General features: G+C 47.4%; 4 protein-coding genes across 5 annotated transcripts; all 4 read left to right on the top strand.

The window, feature by feature from the left end:
* Window positions 1–706: 706 nt before the first annotated feature.
* LOC120950286 (fatty-acid amide hydrolase 2-B-like) lies at window positions 707–6,463 on the top strand. Its single transcript, XM_040368198.2, has 3 exons — window positions 707–1,964; window positions 5,305–5,858; window positions 5,941–6,463. Exons 1-3 carry the CDS (start codon window positions 1,232–1,234, stop codon window positions 6,211–6,213), a joined length of 1,560 nt encoding a protein of 519 aa, XP_040224132.2. The 5' UTR covers window positions 707–1,231; the 3' UTR covers window positions 6,214–6,463.
* Window positions 6,464–6,541: 78 nt separating this feature from the next.
* Window positions 6,542–8,852, top strand: LOC120950287 (uncharacterized). Its single transcript, XM_040368199.2, has 2 exons — window positions 6,542–8,026; window positions 8,104–8,852. Exons 1-2 carry the CDS (start codon window positions 7,000–7,002, stop codon window positions 8,637–8,639), a joined length of 1,563 nt encoding a protein of 520 aa, XP_040224133.2. The 5' UTR covers window positions 6,542–6,999; the 3' UTR covers window positions 8,640–8,852.
* A 225-nt stretch (window positions 8,853–9,077) lies between these two features.
* Window positions 9,078–9,751, top strand: LOC120949422 (DNA-directed RNA polymerase I subunit RPA12). Its single transcript, XM_040366711.2, has 3 exons — window positions 9,078–9,294; window positions 9,380–9,596; window positions 9,670–9,751. The coding sequence occupies exons 1-3, from the start codon at window positions 9,192–9,194 to the stop codon at window positions 9,692–9,694; spliced, it is 345 nt and encodes a 114-aa protein (XP_040222645.1). The 5' UTR covers window positions 9,078–9,191; the 3' UTR covers window positions 9,695–9,751.
* A 545-nt stretch (window positions 9,752–10,296) lies between these two features.
* Window positions 10,297–16,370, top strand: LOC120947363 (heterogeneous nuclear ribonucleoprotein 87F). 2 transcript variants are annotated; one of them, XR_007452015.1, is made up of 4 exons: window positions 10,297–10,582; window positions 11,448–11,922; window positions 12,036–13,151; window positions 13,905–16,370. XR_007452015.1 is itself a non-coding variant. In XM_049606406.1 (3 exons), the coding sequence occupies exons 1-3, from the start codon at window positions 10,523–10,525 to the stop codon at window positions 12,587–12,589; spliced, it is 1,089 nt and encodes a 362-aa protein (XP_049462363.1). In that variant the 5' UTR covers window positions 10,297–10,522; the 3' UTR covers window positions 12,590–13,154. The 2 variants fall into 2 exon arrangements, 1 of the variants encoding a protein (XP_049462363.1); XM_049606406.1 differs by lacking the exon at window positions 13,905–16,370 and having other exon boundaries at window positions 12,036–13,154.
* The last annotated feature ends 35 nt before the right edge of the window (window positions 16,371–16,405 follow it).

Here is a 16,405-nt window from a genome sequence, read left to right as displayed (position 1 = left end):
TGTCTGGTTGTGTGAAATGCACAACTAAACGCCGAAATGTATGCAACACGTAAGGTGCATGACGATGGTGCAATTTTCACGTAGTTTAATGTAAGTCAGTGGTTATTTTTTAGCATAACAAGAATAAATCTGTAATCACTGCATATGCTGGTATCAAAATGATTCTTCTTCTTCTTCTTCTTTGGCTCAACAACCGTTGTCGGTCAAGGCCTGCCACTACCACTAGTGGGTTTGTACTACGTATCAGAGGCAAGGGCAATTCGAGGCTCGAACCCATGACGGGAATGGTCTTAAGTCGTACGAATTGACGACTGTACCACAAGACCGGCCATTGAAATGACTAACTTATTATATAACTTCCAAATTTACAATGTTTAAAAATTTATAATCAATTCGCTAGAATAAAAAAAAGAACCGCCTGAGAAAGACTGACGTGTCTGTCCTGTGCCCTTGCACTCCGTCCAGTGAAATGACTATTAATCAAAGTTCAACCTAGTGACTTACCCCACTCTACATGTGTGAGATTGTTTGGTGTGTTCTTTTTTCTTTCCGTTTCCGACAACGTTTATCGGCTATGTCTCGTTGATAAGTGCACGATTCGAAGCGGCTTGGGAAGAAAGTGACCGCTGTGGGTTCGCGGCTAGCTGATACCGACCTGTGGCCCGCGCGATAAGGGACTTCTCGTCATCGTCGACCCCGGGTGGTGGTCGTCAGCAATGCAAGCACCAGGCCCTTCGCATAACGTCGCCGGACTTCGATCGGTACAGTCGCGAAGTAAACAGTAGGTAGTATCAAGTAGAACTCGGCCAGAACACCCTGCAAAAGGAAGTTGCACCGCGTACCTGGTTCGACCTTTGCCCAACGGTTGGCGGCGACTAACGATCATTAGAATTGCAACGCTTCAATTAAAACCGTGTGTGTGCGCGAGCCGGTATTCGAGTGCATGTGTGTGTGTGTGATTGTGATCTAAGTAAATCCCAGATTTAAATTACTGTTCCGCTAGCTGGTAGGTGAACCCGTTATAGCGCAGGTATCGTGTTTGCGTCGCGCTGCTGGGAATAAGAGACAAAGCGTTAGACAAGCGGCTGCAGGTGTTTTGCGCGGCTGCTGTGCAAAGCTAGCGACGCAAGTGTCGCGGTTCCTCCCCCCCCACACACAGGGACAACAGAACCTCCCCCCTTCGCTCATCAACAATCGACATCGGACGCACCTTGCACCATTGGCAGTCACAATGGAGCTGCTGCTGAAGCTGGTTGCGCTGATCCTGCGCGTGGTTAATCTCGTGCTCGAGCCCATCCTCGCCCGGCTGGCTGGTCCAGCCCGCGTCGACCCCTTTCCAGCGATACGCGACGAGCTACTGCGGCTACCGGCAACCGAGCTGGCCGAAAGGATACGCCAGGGCAAGCTGCGCTCGGTCGAGCTGGTGCGGGCGTACGTGCTGCGCATACGCGAGGTGAACCCGCTGATCAATGCGGTCGTCGAGGAACGGTTCGAGGCGGCCCTCGGCGAGGCGGCCGAAGCGGACGAACGGGTGGCGGCGTGCGGCGGGGACGAGCAGGCAGTGAAGGAGCTGGCCCGCACCAGTCCGCTGCTCGGTGTACCGATCACCGTGAAGGAAAGCTGCTCGGTCAAGGGCCTTTCGCTGGGCGGTGGAGTGGTACGACGGCAGAACCTTACGGCGGAAGAGGACGGTGAGGCGGTGGGGCGGCTGCGCCGGGCGGGCGCTATCCCGCTGCTCGTGTCCAACACGCCCGAGTACTGTATGGCGTTCGAGTCGTACAACAACGTGACGGGGCGTACGCTCAACCCGTACGATCCGCGACGTACGCCGGCCGGTTCGTCCGGCGGGGAAGGCGCGCTGCTCGGCGCGGGCGCATCGGTGTGTGGGGTGGGCAGTGATCTCGGCGGATCGATCCGCATACCGGCCCTGTTCTGTGGCATCTTCGGACACAAACCATCGGCAGGTAAGTTCCAGGGCAGGCTGGGTTCCATTTTGCTCGGTGCCGGTGGTGGTGGTGTGTGAGTGCGTTATCGTAGAACGGGGGAGACTCGTGCAGTGGTTTCTTATCTTTTGGCTTACCACGCATGACTAAATGTTTTGACTCACCGATCAAACAGAACAGGGAGCTTATCGTGGTTGCCAAAAAATAAAAAAATAAATAAAAATTGGTAAAATTGGTCGGCGCCTGTTCGTGGTGAACCCGGACGCACAACCTGCGTTAGCCTCGTTACTATGCTGAACAAAGTGGCATGTACGCGGGCGCAAATGTAGCAGTCACGAGTAGTAGAGCGTCACGCGGAAAAAGGAAGCCAATCACGGAACGAAATATCGGAATACAGTGTTTAATTGATGCAGTTTAAAAAGCTGTACGAATGCTGTTCTAGTCCGACTGGATAATGCTAATCGCTATGACGTTATTTATGGCGTCGGCGTTCTCTCCTTCCACTACCGACAGTGGTGCCTATTTCTAACTGCTTAAAGTTTCATTCCTTCTCGGGTAGTAGCTTGCTGTGGATGCAATACGGGCAAAAGGGAATTTTACGGAACGGCACAACGGCAGGTGTGATGCAATGTGTTGCTCAACTCATTTCACTGATTCACCCGCTGAAATCGAATTAATGCAACGGCTCCCTCGGGGTAAAACGCACGCTATCAGTAGATACAACGCTTTTGATAATAGATATCAAAATAACACACACACACACACACACACACACACACACACACACACACACACACACACACACACACACACACACACACACACACACACACACACACACACACACACACACACACACACACACACACACACACACATACACACACACACACACACACAGCCACTTAGTCATGTCGCGGGCGGATCGATGTCGATGCACTACCATTAGCGGTCTTTATTATTTACCCTTCAAAAAAGGGAAGCCACCATAACGGGCACAGCAGAGACACGCTCAGTTCGCATGTGCGTTTGCGCGCACGCGTTTGTGCGCACAGCAAAATGCAAACAAATGCACTTTAATGGCGTAGCGCAAGGTTGACCGGCACGGCGCATCTAACGTTCGTCCTCTGTGCTGTGTGCGTGCTCCCATTGGCGGTATTATTTATCGCCCGACCGAGGAAGTGGGCCAACAAATGTCGACCGATTGACTGGTCCTGCTGGTCCGGAGGATCAACACACACCCTTATCCCTTCGTTAGTATGCGCTGCTCATCGCACGGGTGACGCTTGTTAGTTAAACTACGTGCCTGGCGGTTGAGTGAATTTATTAACCACACTAGATTTGCTAGATATTATGCAGGTCACCAGCGTACACCTTTCTACCATTTGCTGTTGATGCGTTTTGCACCACAACGGTAATTAGTCGACGCTTTCAATCTGACCCTTTTTTAATTGTGTCAACTCTTGGTGGCTTATATTTCAGCTACAGCAGGATAGTAACCTCCAATTCTGGGATTGGGATTTTCGTAAAGATAAAGCCCTTCTCTGATAATTATCCTGCTATGCATTGATTCTTATTTTCCATTTTTTGAAGAAGAATTGAACAAATAAGACCTTTTATTGTACTGAACAAAAAAAGGCAGTTCTTTCAACAGGCAATTTTTTACTATTTGCCGACGGATGCACTATATACTTGAACAATTTGGTGAACACGGTTCGTTCATCTACTTATAAAAAAGAACCGAATGAACTGATCAGTTTTCGATCGTTCTTCCCATCTCTGCTGTGGATGTTAATACAAGGTTAAGAACAGTACAGTTTTCAAGTACCACGGTCAAACAACATGTCCGTCCTGGGGTCGAGCTCCGTATGGATCGGGCGCTCCATACTGATTATCTTGGTATGGATAAACCAATCGATCACAGATAGTGTCAAGACCTTTAGATCAACAACACGGGTGTTTTGCACCAAACCTAGTAACCCTTGACCCCGGCCTTCTTTGGCAAACGCCTGAAGGTATGCTATTTGTTTTTTTAAATATTTGGTCTCATGTCTTGATAAAAATGAACAAATACAGGGTTTTCAATGATATTATTGACGTGTTCAGCGAGTTGTTGATTCGTTCGGGCATATAATTGACACTTTCAGCGAGATATTGAATTGTTCGGAAGCAGGCGTTGACAAGTTCGGCGATACTATAGAGCTGTCACTTTCGTACCCCTTGGACTGCAGCTTGGATCATTCTCATCAGAAGGTAAACAAACGGTTTTCGTAAAAATATGTTTGTTTTAACTAATTCATGAATTAAACAGCTTGGGGAATGATTATTAGCTACTTTTAGGACTTTTCAGAATGAAAAATTGAACCCTGCGGCACAGTGTGTAAACAAAACAAATGACAACACTACAGAATTGCTGAACTTGTCAACGCCTGCTTACGAACAATTCAATATCTCGCTGAAAGTGTCAATTATATGCCCGAACGAATCAACAACTCGCTGAACATGTCAATAATATCATTGAAAACCCTGTAAAAGGGAAAATAATTAAGTGTAGTGCGATCGGGTGCTGTTTTCTTTGGGTCTATACTAGTGATGTGCTCTCTGGAGCACACCCGCGACTCCGATTCGACTCCGACTATTCCGACCCTGGCAAAATAAAACCACTAGATCCGCCCGGAGTCGTTCGGAGTCGTTTGGAGTCGGAATCGTCCGGAGTCGTCCGAAGTCGGTAGGAGTCGTTCAGAATCGTCGAAGTCGTCGGAGTCGTCCGGAGTCGTCCAGAGTCGTTCGGAGTCATCCGGAGTCGTTTGGAGTCGATCGCAGCCGGCCGGAGTCGTAATCATTTGAGTCGGCCGGAGTCGATCGGAACCGAGCCGCGTGTTTTAATTTGCTTGTGATTAGGCATTTCATGCCGTTGTGTTTTTTGTATTTCACTTTGCGCGTACACTTCGCATATAGGCCTTTGTTTCGAAGGCCGACTCCGGGTGACTCCGGACGACTCCAAACGACTCCGAACGACTCTGGACGACTCCAGACGACTCCAAATAAAGCAGGGCAGACCTAGATTCCGAAATTATCGGAGTCGGATCCGAGTCTACACTAGTCTACGCATTATTATTGACTTTATTACCACATCGTAGCATAATACCGGATTTTCCCAGAGGATTTTTGGATGCTATCCAGATTTTTGAATTCGTCCCACAATATTAAACATTTCCCAAACATGTTTGAACTAGTTGCTTTGAAAATGCTGGTGCGATGTAACAATTCAAGCATTACTACCGTACTTACTGTGAACCTCACTCTCACTCAGCAACTAATAATCATTATCGTTTCCCCACCCTCTCCCACCGCTTCACAGGAATCGTACCCATCAAAGGGCACATGCCCGTCTGTGGCGATGCACACTTCGACCAGTATCTCTCCCTCGGGCCAATGTGCCGTTACGCCAAGGATCTGCCGCTGCTGCTCGAGATTATGGCAGGGCCGAATGCAAGCCGCCTCCGCCTAGCCGAACCGGTCAACGTGGACAAGGTGAAGATCTACTACCCCCAGAAGCTCGACCTAACCGTGAACGCCGTCCCGATTGCGCCGGAAATTCGCGAATCCCTGCGCAGTGCGCTGAAATACTTCCAGAACAAGGGCGGCTACACGGAACCGCTCAACTTCCGCTACTTCGCCGACAGCATGCAGCTGGCTTCGACCGAGCTGCAGTCGCTCACGGACGTACCGAACGTGTTTGCCACGGCCCGGCCCAACCTGCTCTGGGAGCTGCTGAAGGTGACGTTCCGCCAGTCCGAGCACACGTTCGCGACCATCTTCATGTATCTGCTGTCCGCGTCGAAAGCGACCGTGAGCGAGCAGAACCGTGCCCGGTACCGTCAGATGGCGGCGGAGCTGAAGCAAGAATTTACGGTAAGTTTCTAACGTTTGTGTGTGTGTGTGTATTTGTGTGTACTGGTTCTAAATTGCTGGTTCAATCTCACCCTGCCCGCAGGATAAGTTGGCCACCGACGGTGTGTTTCTGATGCCCTCCTTCCCGAAGCCCGCCCTGCGCCATTACGAATCGTTCGGGCACGTCACCGGGTTCATGTACACGATGATCATCAACGCGCTCGGGTTTCCGGCCACGCAGGTACCGCTCGGCTTCAACCGTGACGGGCTGCCGGTCGGCATACAGGTGGTGGCCGGCCCGAACCAGGACCGGCTCTGTCTAGCTGTGGCGCAGGAGCTGGAGCAAGCGTTCGGTGGCTGGCAGTTACCGAAATAGTACGAGGGGGAATGGAACAACACAAAACAAAAAAAAACCATCGACCGGACACTGATATCCGATACCTGTGCCACGGTTGCCTTCGACCGGAACATTCCAGCCTATTTCTTACACGTGTGTTAATAGCTTAGATGTGCGTAAAAGCACGTACAGTGCGAGTCATGCTAGTAGCGGGAGGAAAGTAAAAAGATTTATTTTTGTTATTTTTTATAGTAAATAAAAGATTAATCTGTAAACAAACCAAAACAGATATGTGTGATTGTGCCTGTATTACTCACCATAAAAGTAAAGAAAATGTATGTTTTTCTTCGCTCCCTCACTGTGTTGTGACGAAACGGCTTGGTTGTGTTCTTCGAACCGGTTCCGCCCACGGCATGCTCTGTTACTGTTACTGTAGCAACCTGCCTCAACGAAAAGCCCACCCTACTTACGCGTCTGCCAGGCCGTCGTCCCGTTTGGTGCTGCTGAGGACGTTTGTAAGGATTCCTCCGAACGAACGAGCGTTCCATTGATGGTGGCCGGCAATGGCGGGCTCTATTACACCATCGTGCAGCGACCCTTCGATCAGTTTCCGCAGTCTTTCGGCGTACGTTGGTAGGCAGACAGCAAAACAGCTAGCGTGTGTGTGTGTGTGCAGTTTGTGTCCCTTTGGGTGCATCGTCTTGGGGGAAACTGTGCAAAAAAACCCCTTCCCGACAGCCGCCACCAACGGGTAGTTGTGTTTCGCCACACCTCGGCAAAGATTATGGCAGTGCAGTGTCGCCTTGACGCCGGTGCATTTTAGTCATGGCCTACCAGAGCTATCAGAGCTTCTCGAATCCGGTGCTGCAGCGGGAACGGCTCGGTTACTATGGCGAGCGAGACGGTGCGTACGGTGCGAGCTCCCGCAAGCTGTCCCTGTTCTTTGCCACCCTGTGCGTGGTCGACCTGTTCGGTGTGTTCCCGATCGTGGCGCTGCCGAAATCCATCATCTCCTGCGGGCTGTACGGGGTGCCGCTGGTGCTGTTCGTCATTACGCTGCAGATCTACACGGCGGTCGTGCTGGGCCGCTGCTGGACGATAGCGGAGCGGCTAGACCCGTCGATAGTGGCCAAGAATCGGTACCCGTACGCGGCTATTGCCGAGTTCACGTACGGCAAGCGCATGAGCGTGTTCGTGACGGTGCTGCTCGATCTGACCGTGTTCGGTGGTGGGATACCGAACCTGCTGGTGGCCGCACAGAATTTGCAGCTCCTTGGGGCGCGCGTTAGTGATGGATCGTTGGAACTTTCGTTCTGCTACTGGCTGCTCATTATTGGGCTGTTTCTCTGCCCGATCATGTGGCTGGGGAGTCCGAAAAATATGCGCACCCTGGCGAGCGTTTCGGTCGTGGTGTGCAGCAGTGTGGCCATCCTGACGTGGATCTCGATCGGGGAGGACAGGTCGGCGTCGGGAGGGTGGACCCCGTTCCGGGACATTACGCTCGGGCTGCCGCCGTTCGTGCAGCTGCTGAAGGCGTACGGTATCATTGCGTTTCAGTTCGACATCCATCCGATGCTGCTGACGATACAGGTGGACATGCAGCACAAGCGGCACATCGGGAAGGCGGTACTGTTTGGCATCGTTACGACCTGCAGCCTGTCCGCGGTCACCACGCTGCTGACCGCGTACCGTTATGGGATGGATGTGCCGAACAATGTGCTGCAGATACTGCCTAGAAGCTGGTCACTGTACCTGACCATACTGCTGGTGACGCTGCAGCTGTGCCTGTCGAGTGCGGTGGGGAATTCGGCACTGTTTCAACACATCGAGGATGTGCTGGGTGCCTCGAGAGGTAATGTCCTGCTACATCCTTGCTTTGTGCTGTGCTCCGTGTCTATTGATCCGTGTCTGTGTGCGTCTGTCTTTCAGATTTTACCCTCAAAAGGTGCATCATACGGTCGACGCTCGTGTGGTTGGGCGTTTTGATAGCGGAAATCTTACCCCGGTTCGATCTGGTAATGGGCATCATCGGTGGCACACTGACCGGACCGCTCATCTTCATACTGCCGCCCCTGTTCTACCAGCGCATGCTGGAGCTGGAGAAGCTGTACAGCCAGGAGCTGAAGCGATCGTACTCTACCGAATCGTCCCAGGTTTCGGAAGATCCGCTCGACGATTCGGACACCGATACGCTCGGCGAGACGCGCCGCACCTGGTACGGATCGATCGGTTCGAATGACTCGTCCATGTCGATGGCGATGGTGCGAGACACGGCCCGGAAGTGGGTAGCGTCGCTGAGCGTTCGCTGCAAGGAACTGTGCCGCTTCATGTACAGCGACTGTATTCTGGCCGGCTCGGTCATTGTGTTCGGGATAGCGGCCACGCTGGCGTCCACGTACTACAACATGTTCGATGCGCGTGATACGCAGCGCTGGTTTTCGTGTCTCAGTGCGTGGCGTCGCTGAGCAGACGAGGTGGTGGTGTACATATTCCGTAACATTTGGAGCACATTGCAATCGAGATGTGTTTAGAGAAAGATAATGGAGATTCTATTCTGTGACACGAGACATCTGGCCTTCTAGCGGACCCATCTCCATGTTGGGCTGGAAGAGGTTCAGGTTCAATAGTTTTCTTATCAGTATAACCAATAACCATCTCAATAAATAGATTGTGTTTGTGTCAAATACCATAACATCTTTTTTTATTTCACAAATTTTTCCAGCGGTTATCAACGAAAATTGTATATTATGTCACTGTTTTTAGTAAAAAGAGTTCATTCTACTTCGGCGTAACGACAATTTAACGAAATATTTAAATAAATTAATCTTTATTACTCCATGACGATCGACCGTTGTGCGAACACGGATAATCGAGAGCTTTCAGACGAGGCTGTCAATTTTCCCGATGTAAACAAACATGCCGTTGTCAACAACAAACACGCGGTTCAAATAAGCGCACAGTAACGTTTCGGAAAAATTTGCTAAATAAAAGCAAAGTAAAGCTGTAAGCTACCTACGATGGATCCCGGATTCTGTCCCGATTGTGGTTCTATTCTGCCGCCACTGAAAAACTCCAACAGAGTGTCCTGCTATGGCTGCCAAAGCGAGTTCGATGCTGCGGGTAAGAGCGACTGGCGCTGCTGCACCGGCGGCTGCTGCTGTTCCGCTTTTAAGGGCGCAATTATCGTATGTTTGTACGTTTGCAGCATTCGGCACGATGGAAACAGAGTATACGATCCATTTCAATTCGTACGCCAATAAAAAATCGGATCAAGCCGACCGTGCCGAAGGAGAGGAAGCCGAAGGACCGATTGTGAACCGACAGTGTCCCAAGTGTGGTAATGATCAGATGTCGTACGCCACTTTACAGCTCCGATCTGCAGACGAAGGTCAAACCGTATTCTTCACCTGTACAAAGTGCAAGTAAGTGTTGATTAAGGTAGTCGTAAAGATTTATATTTTACTGATTTATCTATTTGTGGTGGTACTTTTTTAGGTACAAGATGTCGGAGAATTCATAAATATAAACTGTACCAAATGAATCAAATGTGGAAAACAAAAAATGGTGTAAATACGTCTGCAATGTATTGTCGTGTGTCTATTGTATCCGAATCGTGATAAATAGCAATTTTAAATTGATAAGCTGCAGGAAAATATAATTCAGAACCATGTGTTTTTAAAATATCGATTAAATCTCGCTACGTTCGCAGTTGATACAGAAACTGTTGATCCTTAAACATTTGGCCAAATATCGCTGCACGAACGGCGACGAATAGGGCTTGATTACATGCACTTATCAAATGGGATCAACGTAAAAGAACATTGTACAACAATTAATGCAATTAACTTGCTTGTGCCATGTTCTTTTTATTTATATTTCTCTAATTAATGCTCAACTGCACTGTGCGTTACATTTTTGATGGTATGATTTGATTGAAAATTAATCCTTAATTTTGTTCACTGAAAATATAGTAAAAGTACGTTTTTTTAATTACTTCATTTTGGCATTTTTCCAACCAACCAACCAACCGCAACAATTTTGTAATTTCGATCCCATACGTCAAGTGTCAAAACTCAGCAAAACACCTTCTATCTAAGCACCTTGAAGTTGACAGCGGATGAACCGGGTCTGCGCTTGGCACTGCACATTTGGTTGAAAAAGTTCGAGGCGTGTGGCTGTACATCCGCGTGAAGTGGGCTGATAATTTTACTTTCCCAGTGTGAAAAAGCACGAAATTGGTGAATTTTGTGCCTTTGCTGCGTGCGTGAGTGGTAGAAGGTTGGAAATTACCGGTGCTGTCTAGTGGAAGTTTGTGTGAATTAGGTTTTTGAAGCGCATCGCTTGAATCATGAGTGAAAAGCAGGACCCACAAAATGGCGATCACCAGAACGGCCGCAACGATGATGATGTAAGTTAAACACAAGCATTTACCTACATCTGGGAGGGTATAATGTTAGAAATGTGTGATATATTAAATGAAGGAACGGCTGAGATGCCGCATTTTGATCCCCATGGAAAGACTATGCTTGACGCTCTGAAAACGGATCTGGCAATCGAATGTGCTCGATGCGACGGGCGCCATATTGAATTGGCTGAAAATGATGCTTACGATGGGTGTGTGCGTGAAGCCTGCCATCGAATGAAAGTAAAAAAAATGCCACAAGCCGGCCTCCATGATATGTACCTGCGTAAAAAAGCAACTTATTTTTCCTAATGCTCAAATTGTACGTCGAAAATCATATTGTTTGAGGAATTCGTTTGCTTCAATTAAACGCAATAGTTTATTTTATATATTTTCTTTTATTACTTATAACCCATTCATTCTATGTATGCCACTACGGAATGAATGAAATTGATCACGAATGTTCCATTGCAATGACGGATTTTACTCGCTTCGTTGTGTGTGTATGCAAAGAAGCCGTACAACTGGAGTAATTGTGTCCGTATATTAGGTGGGGGAATGGGTTGAGATAGAAAATACGCAGGTTCAAGGTTTGGCCTGCTGTGTGTGTATGCGATTACGGTCACTGGAGAATAATTCATATGAGCGGCGTCCTATTTCTGTTAACTCGAGCATTTTGCTATAATAATCTGCGCATGTATCGAATTGCTCGTTACCACCTTCCTTTACCTGCTTTACCCGCTCAGAGATGTTTCTCTACGCTGACGCGCGTTCTGTGATGTAGAGAAATTAACATAAAAAAACAGCGAAAAGAAGACTTATTAATGCCATCCCTGCTAATCTTTGCCCCTATGTGAACCATTTATTACAGGAGATTCGCGAACCGGAACATCTGCGTAAGCTGTTCATCGGCGGTCTCGACTACCGCACCACGGACGATACGCTGAAGGCGTACTTCGAGAAATGGGGCAAGGTGGTGGATGTGGTCGTCATGAAGGACCCGAAAACGAAGCGTAGCCGCGGGTTCGGGTTCATCACCTACTCGAAATCGTACATGATTGACGACGCGCAGGCAAGCCGGCCGCACAAGATCGATGGGCGCGTGGTCGAGCCGAAGCGGGCCGTTCCGCGACAGGACATCAACCGTCCGGAGGCCGGCTCGTCGGTGAAGAAGCTGTTCGTCGGCGGTCTGCGCGATGACTTCGACGAGGAGCATCTGCGTGAGTACTTCTCCAAGTACGGCAACGTTATTTCGGCCTGCATTGTTACAGATAAGGATAACGGCAAGAAGCGTGGCTTCGGTTTCGTCGAGTTCGACGATTACGATCCGGTGGACAAAATCATCTGTAAGTATGCTAGGGAGTGGTTCTGTGTATCTCAGAGAGACAAAAGTTGTCCGTTTTGGAAGAAGAGTGACTGATTTTGATGGTTTTTCTCTTTATTTTTGTGTTTGTTGCAGTGCAAAAAAGCCACACCATCCAGAACAAGCTGCTGGATGTGAAGAAAGCACTGCCAAAGCAAGATATGGACCGGTACAAGAACGACATGGGTCGTACCGGTGGTGGTGGCGGTGGCGGCGGTGGTGGCGGTGCCTGGGGCAACCAGCGCGGCAGCGGTGGTGGCGGCTGGAACAGCCAGCGCGGTAGTGGTGGTGGTGGTGGTGGCGGCTGGGGTAACCAGCGCGGTGGTGCGGCGAACGATTGGAACAGCGGTGGGTTCAATAATGGTGGCGGTTTCAATAACGGTGGCTTCAACAATGGCGGCAACAACTGGAACAACGGTGGCGGCAATCCGTGGGACAATGGGTGCGGTTCGCAGGGTCAGGGCGGCTGGGGCAACAACGGTGGCAATTGGGGCGGCAACAGTGGTGGCGGTGGTGGCGGATGGGGTGGCAATGAGTTCGGAAATAACTACCAGCAAGGATACAACGCCGGTCCGGTGCGCGCCGGGGGCAATTTCAACCAGCGAGCGGCACCCTACGGTACCGACGGTAGCTATTATGGCACGTACTAGTCGATAGCTAACCGATTAACTTGCGTTTCCAGGCAACCAAGGGGCTGGTCGCAGCGGAAGGTACGGCACTAGCCGTATGCATTAACTTTGACGAGAAGAGAGAGAGAGAGAGAGAGAAAAAGAAAGGGTGGATGATGTCCCGTAAGATTGAATAAGTAAGAATGCCTATGCTCACTTTGCCTATCAACTTCAAACTGTCTATTTCTCGTTGTGCATATGCTGAAGCCAAAATAACTGCTCTTACCACATGTTTCTTGCGTCTTGTGCCGGGTTCACATACACCGCATCGCGTACACGAACGTGTGTGCGATAGCGATCGTTAACGAACTCTCTCCGACAACCACCGTTCGCTCGCTCACCACCGTGTTCTGTCTTCTAACCACGCCATACACCTGTCCACTGTTGTTGACCGCCCCCCATACCCCCTCCACCCTCAGCCGCCGATCGCACAAGTCGCTAACGCAATGTGTCCCCAGTTGTATCTTTGTGCGTCCCATCGTCTCTTTCCCATCCACAGCACAGCCACCACACACAAGCAAGTGCAACGCGCGGCTCTTCAAAGGTAAATATGAAAACATTTTTCTTTTCAGTGTGACACATTCATTATCGCAACCTGAAGCTCCATTTTTTAGTTCATGCATTATTTTATCCATTTTTGTTGTACATCAATTTTATTGAAATCATTCTTTTATCGAGTAATTGAACGAATTGTTTACATTATTTCTCCTTATCGTTTTGCATCCAGTGTACGACTTGGGTGGTATTATTTCCTTATCATGAAATATGTGTGTGTGTGTGTCCCAGTTTTGACTAGACTTGTTCTTTTAAGGCTTTACAAGCGACATTCGTAGGATAAAGGCGAAAAAAGCGAAGAAGGTGTAGCTAACAATATCCAGATTGTGATGACGTGCACCAAGTATTATGTGCGTGTGTGTGTATGTTTGTGTGTTTGTGAGAGAGTGCGTGTGATTACAGGATTTGTCCTGTAATTTTACAGCAGTAACACAGAAGTGGAGTTTTCCCCATTGCCACCGATAATTGCCCACCAGTCGAAGTGATATTGTAAGAAGCGAGCTTCTTTACCCTTCGATTTACTGACACTTGCTCACAGCATATAACAGTTTGGCTGTAAGATTTATTTTACCCATTTCCCGTGTCTATGCATTGTATTTTAAACCATTTCAGTATTTTGTTTCTCTTAAACTTTAGCCCATCTACGGCAATTTAGGGTAGCTCGTGATACGACTGCATTGAACATTTGACACTAAAATCTCTAATTTCCAAAACCATTTGTATTTCTCTTCATTCCTATCAGGTACAAAGCAAAGTTTTAGAAAGAGGCTAGAGCAAAAAAAGAAAAAAAGGTACATTACATACTCAGTCACAGTGAGCAAAACAAAACCTTACTCAGGCAGAGGCACAGTGTGTGCGTGTGTTTGGGATGTCAGAGTATGCATGACAAAAAAAAACAGAGAACAGACGTGCATTACCGTATAAAAGGGATCGATGGGAGAGGACAGTCATTCGAAAAGTGTGGAGGTTCAATCGATAGGAGCTTCTTCACCCAAGCCAGCACATTAACAACAGGAAGGAGAGTGCAGGAGGGCGCGCGTGCACACACAAACACACAGGCGAGATGAAGGACAGTGACGAGAGAGATATATTGAGTAGTGGAGAAGGTACCTACGCGCATTCATTTGCCAGGATCTCAGCTCCACCTTGCTCTATAGACTAGTCCGCATTAACCCAGCAAACATCAGGCGCGCGCAACCCTTCCCTCGTCAGAGTTTGAGCGGTTTTCTTCAGATCGACGTACAAAAGCATATGTCTAATGTGTATGAGTGGTTAGAGCTGTCGCATCCATCCCAGGAAAGCAGCTGCATTATCCGCAGCACCACACAACAGGAAAGCAGTCGACTTAGAGGCACATTGAGTGAAGCATATGACAGTGATAGAGAGATACACATGAGAACAGCATTTGAACAACTTCATTGCTTGCTTAACGGCTTAAGTTTTGCCCCGGTGGTGGTCACCGACATCGTTGCTCTAGTATGTGTTCCCTTTCCTCCTATTTCTCGTCTTACCGGGCAGTGGTGGTTTTACAAGATCGGATGAGAATGAGTCGTTAAGAGAAGAAGTATATAGACAACAACGCAGGTCTCTCATTTTATACGAACACTGCTGTAGAAAGGCGGAAATAAAAGTCTTAGCGCGTTTTAGCGTTTGACCTTTTTGAGTGTAGCGCTACAACTGACTTGGATGAAAAATATATCCCCTGCGAGTAAAATTTGAGTAAAACATACAAAAACAGGAAAAGAAGAAATATACCGATGAGCAGCAGGAAAACAAATCTTAAAAACATACAACACACCAACACAAAATGGCTCGGTGGTGGTGTGTGTAAATCTCTCAACTACCTTCATTGTTGGTGTACAAGCACAGTAACAACCCTTGTGTTTGCTATGAAACGGATAGCAAGTATATTATATTTATTAACTATAAATGTATAGATGTATGGAAGTATAAACTAGACTAGAGTTTAAGACCAGGGATTGCTCGGTAAGCGAAGTTTGATTTACACTACAAAAGAATTTAACCAGTTTTATACATAGCCATCCCCACATAAATACACAAACTCTGACACACTTTCACAGCTAACAATCGTACATCAGCTTCTTGTCGTTCAAAGACACAGATGGTTGTTTTTCATTTCAAATAGGAAACAAAAGAGAAAAATGCAACTCGCTTTGATTTTCAAAGCGACGGTAAAAAAAATTAGAACAATCGAAAAAGTTCAGTTATAAAAACAAACACAAAAGATATAGCGCAAGAGTAGACAAGTATAAAGTACTAATTTAGGAAATGATGAGAAAGGAAAAAAGGAGAAATCGTCCATAAAAACAACATGACTAGGAAGTTGAGACAACAGGAACGAAAATCGTAAAAATGATACAGAGCGTATATCGTGTACACTGAACACACAGACCACAAGCAGAGTTATTCATACATATTTGATTGTATATAGATTGACGTTTGTCTTTTTCGTAAGGTATAAAATGATTTTTTTTAAATATCATTGAGTTCTCCATCGTCGCACTGCTCGCAATAGATGAGTTTTAGTACACTACTTTGGTTCGATTAAAATGGTATGGATATATAGACTAGCGCCGCTCTAAAGCAAATAAAAAGCAATAGGAAAAAATGATAGGTTTCGGTTGTGTTATGTAGCAGCAATTATCGTTTTCTAACGTATCAATAGTAAACCAATTTCTTACGTCGAGGAATCACTCTTATTAGATTCATAATGATAACATTTGAGTGTTCCTGATCATATCGATCTTGGTTCGGTCACAAGGATCCTCTTCTCGTAATTGATTTGATCACAGTAACTGAAATAGATGTCCCTGCAAGATAGGAAGAATGCTTTCCGCCGTTAATTAATGTATGAATTATTGAAATACACTCACGTGTACCGTTTCAAATTAGGTTTTGTTCGATAGAGATACCACACAACATAATAACCTTGCTAAAACCACCCCCTGTGCCCCGTTTATTTTAGTTTTTTTTTTTTGGTACAACGACATATTCACGTGTATAACCTACCAACCCCCCTAATAATTATAATAATTATCTCCGGTGCGAGAGGAGAAAGAGGGAACACAAAACAAAACAAATACAAAAACGAAACCAAGCTATAGCTGGAGAAGAAGCATCTTTTGAGAGTAAGATCATGTCGCAGTAAAACAAAAATAAATTAGAAAAGAGTATAGAATCGTCCGTATATCTATTTAGTATTTCGCATTTCGTAACTATTTG

The sequence above is a fragment of the Anopheles coluzzii genome, chromosome 2, assembly GCF_943734685.1.
Source record: "Anopheles coluzzii chromosome 2, AcolN3, whole genome shotgun sequence".
Lineage (NCBI taxonomy): Eukaryota > Metazoa > Arthropoda > Insecta > Diptera > Culicidae > Anopheles > Anopheles coluzzii.
The sequence above is the reverse complement of the archived record's forward strand: the minus strand, read 5'-3'. Positions and strand labels throughout refer to the sequence as shown.

Coding starts and splice junctions, on each gene's coding strand:
- LOC120950286 (XM_040368198.2), top strand. CDS start 1,232: ATGGAGCTGCTGCTGAAGCTGGTTGCGCTGATCCTGCGCGTGGTTAAT. Junction 1,965..5,304: donor CGGACACAAACCATCGGCAG/GTAAGTTCCAGG, acceptor ACCGCTTCACAG/GAATCGTACCCATCAAAGGG. Junction 5,859..5,940: donor AGCTGAAGCAAGAATTTACG/GTAAGTTTCTAA, acceptor CCCTGCCCGCAG/GATAAGTTGGCCACCGACGG.
- LOC120950287 (XM_040368199.2), top strand. CDS start 7,000: ATGGCCTACCAGAGCTATCAGAGCTTCTCGAATCCGGTGCTGCAGCGG. Junction 8,027..8,103: donor TGTGCTGGGTGCCTCGAGAG/GTAATGTCCTGC, acceptor TCTGTCTTTCAG/ATTTTACCCTCAAAAGGTGC.
- LOC120949422 (XM_040366711.2), top strand. CDS start 9,192: ATGGATCCCGGATTCTGTCCCGATTGTGGTTCTATTCTGCCGCCACTG. Junction 9,295..9,379: donor AAGCGAGTTCGATGCTGCGG/GTAAGAGCGACT, acceptor GTACGTTTGCAG/CATTCGGCACGATGGAAACA. Junction 9,597..9,669: donor TTCACCTGTACAAAGTGCAA/GTAAGTGTTGAT, acceptor GTACTTTTTTAG/GTACAAGATGTCGGAGAATT.
- LOC120947363 (XM_049606406.1), top strand. CDS start 10,523: ATGAGTGAAAAGCAGGACCCACAAAATGGCGATCACCAGAACGGCCGC. Junction 10,583..11,447: donor ACGGCCGCAACGATGATGAT/GTAAGTTAAACA, acceptor CATTTATTACAG/GAGATTCGCGAACCGGAACA. Junction 11,923..12,035: donor TCCGGTGGACAAAATCATCT/GTAAGTATGCTA, acceptor TGTTTGTTGCAG/TGCAAAAAAGCCACACCATC.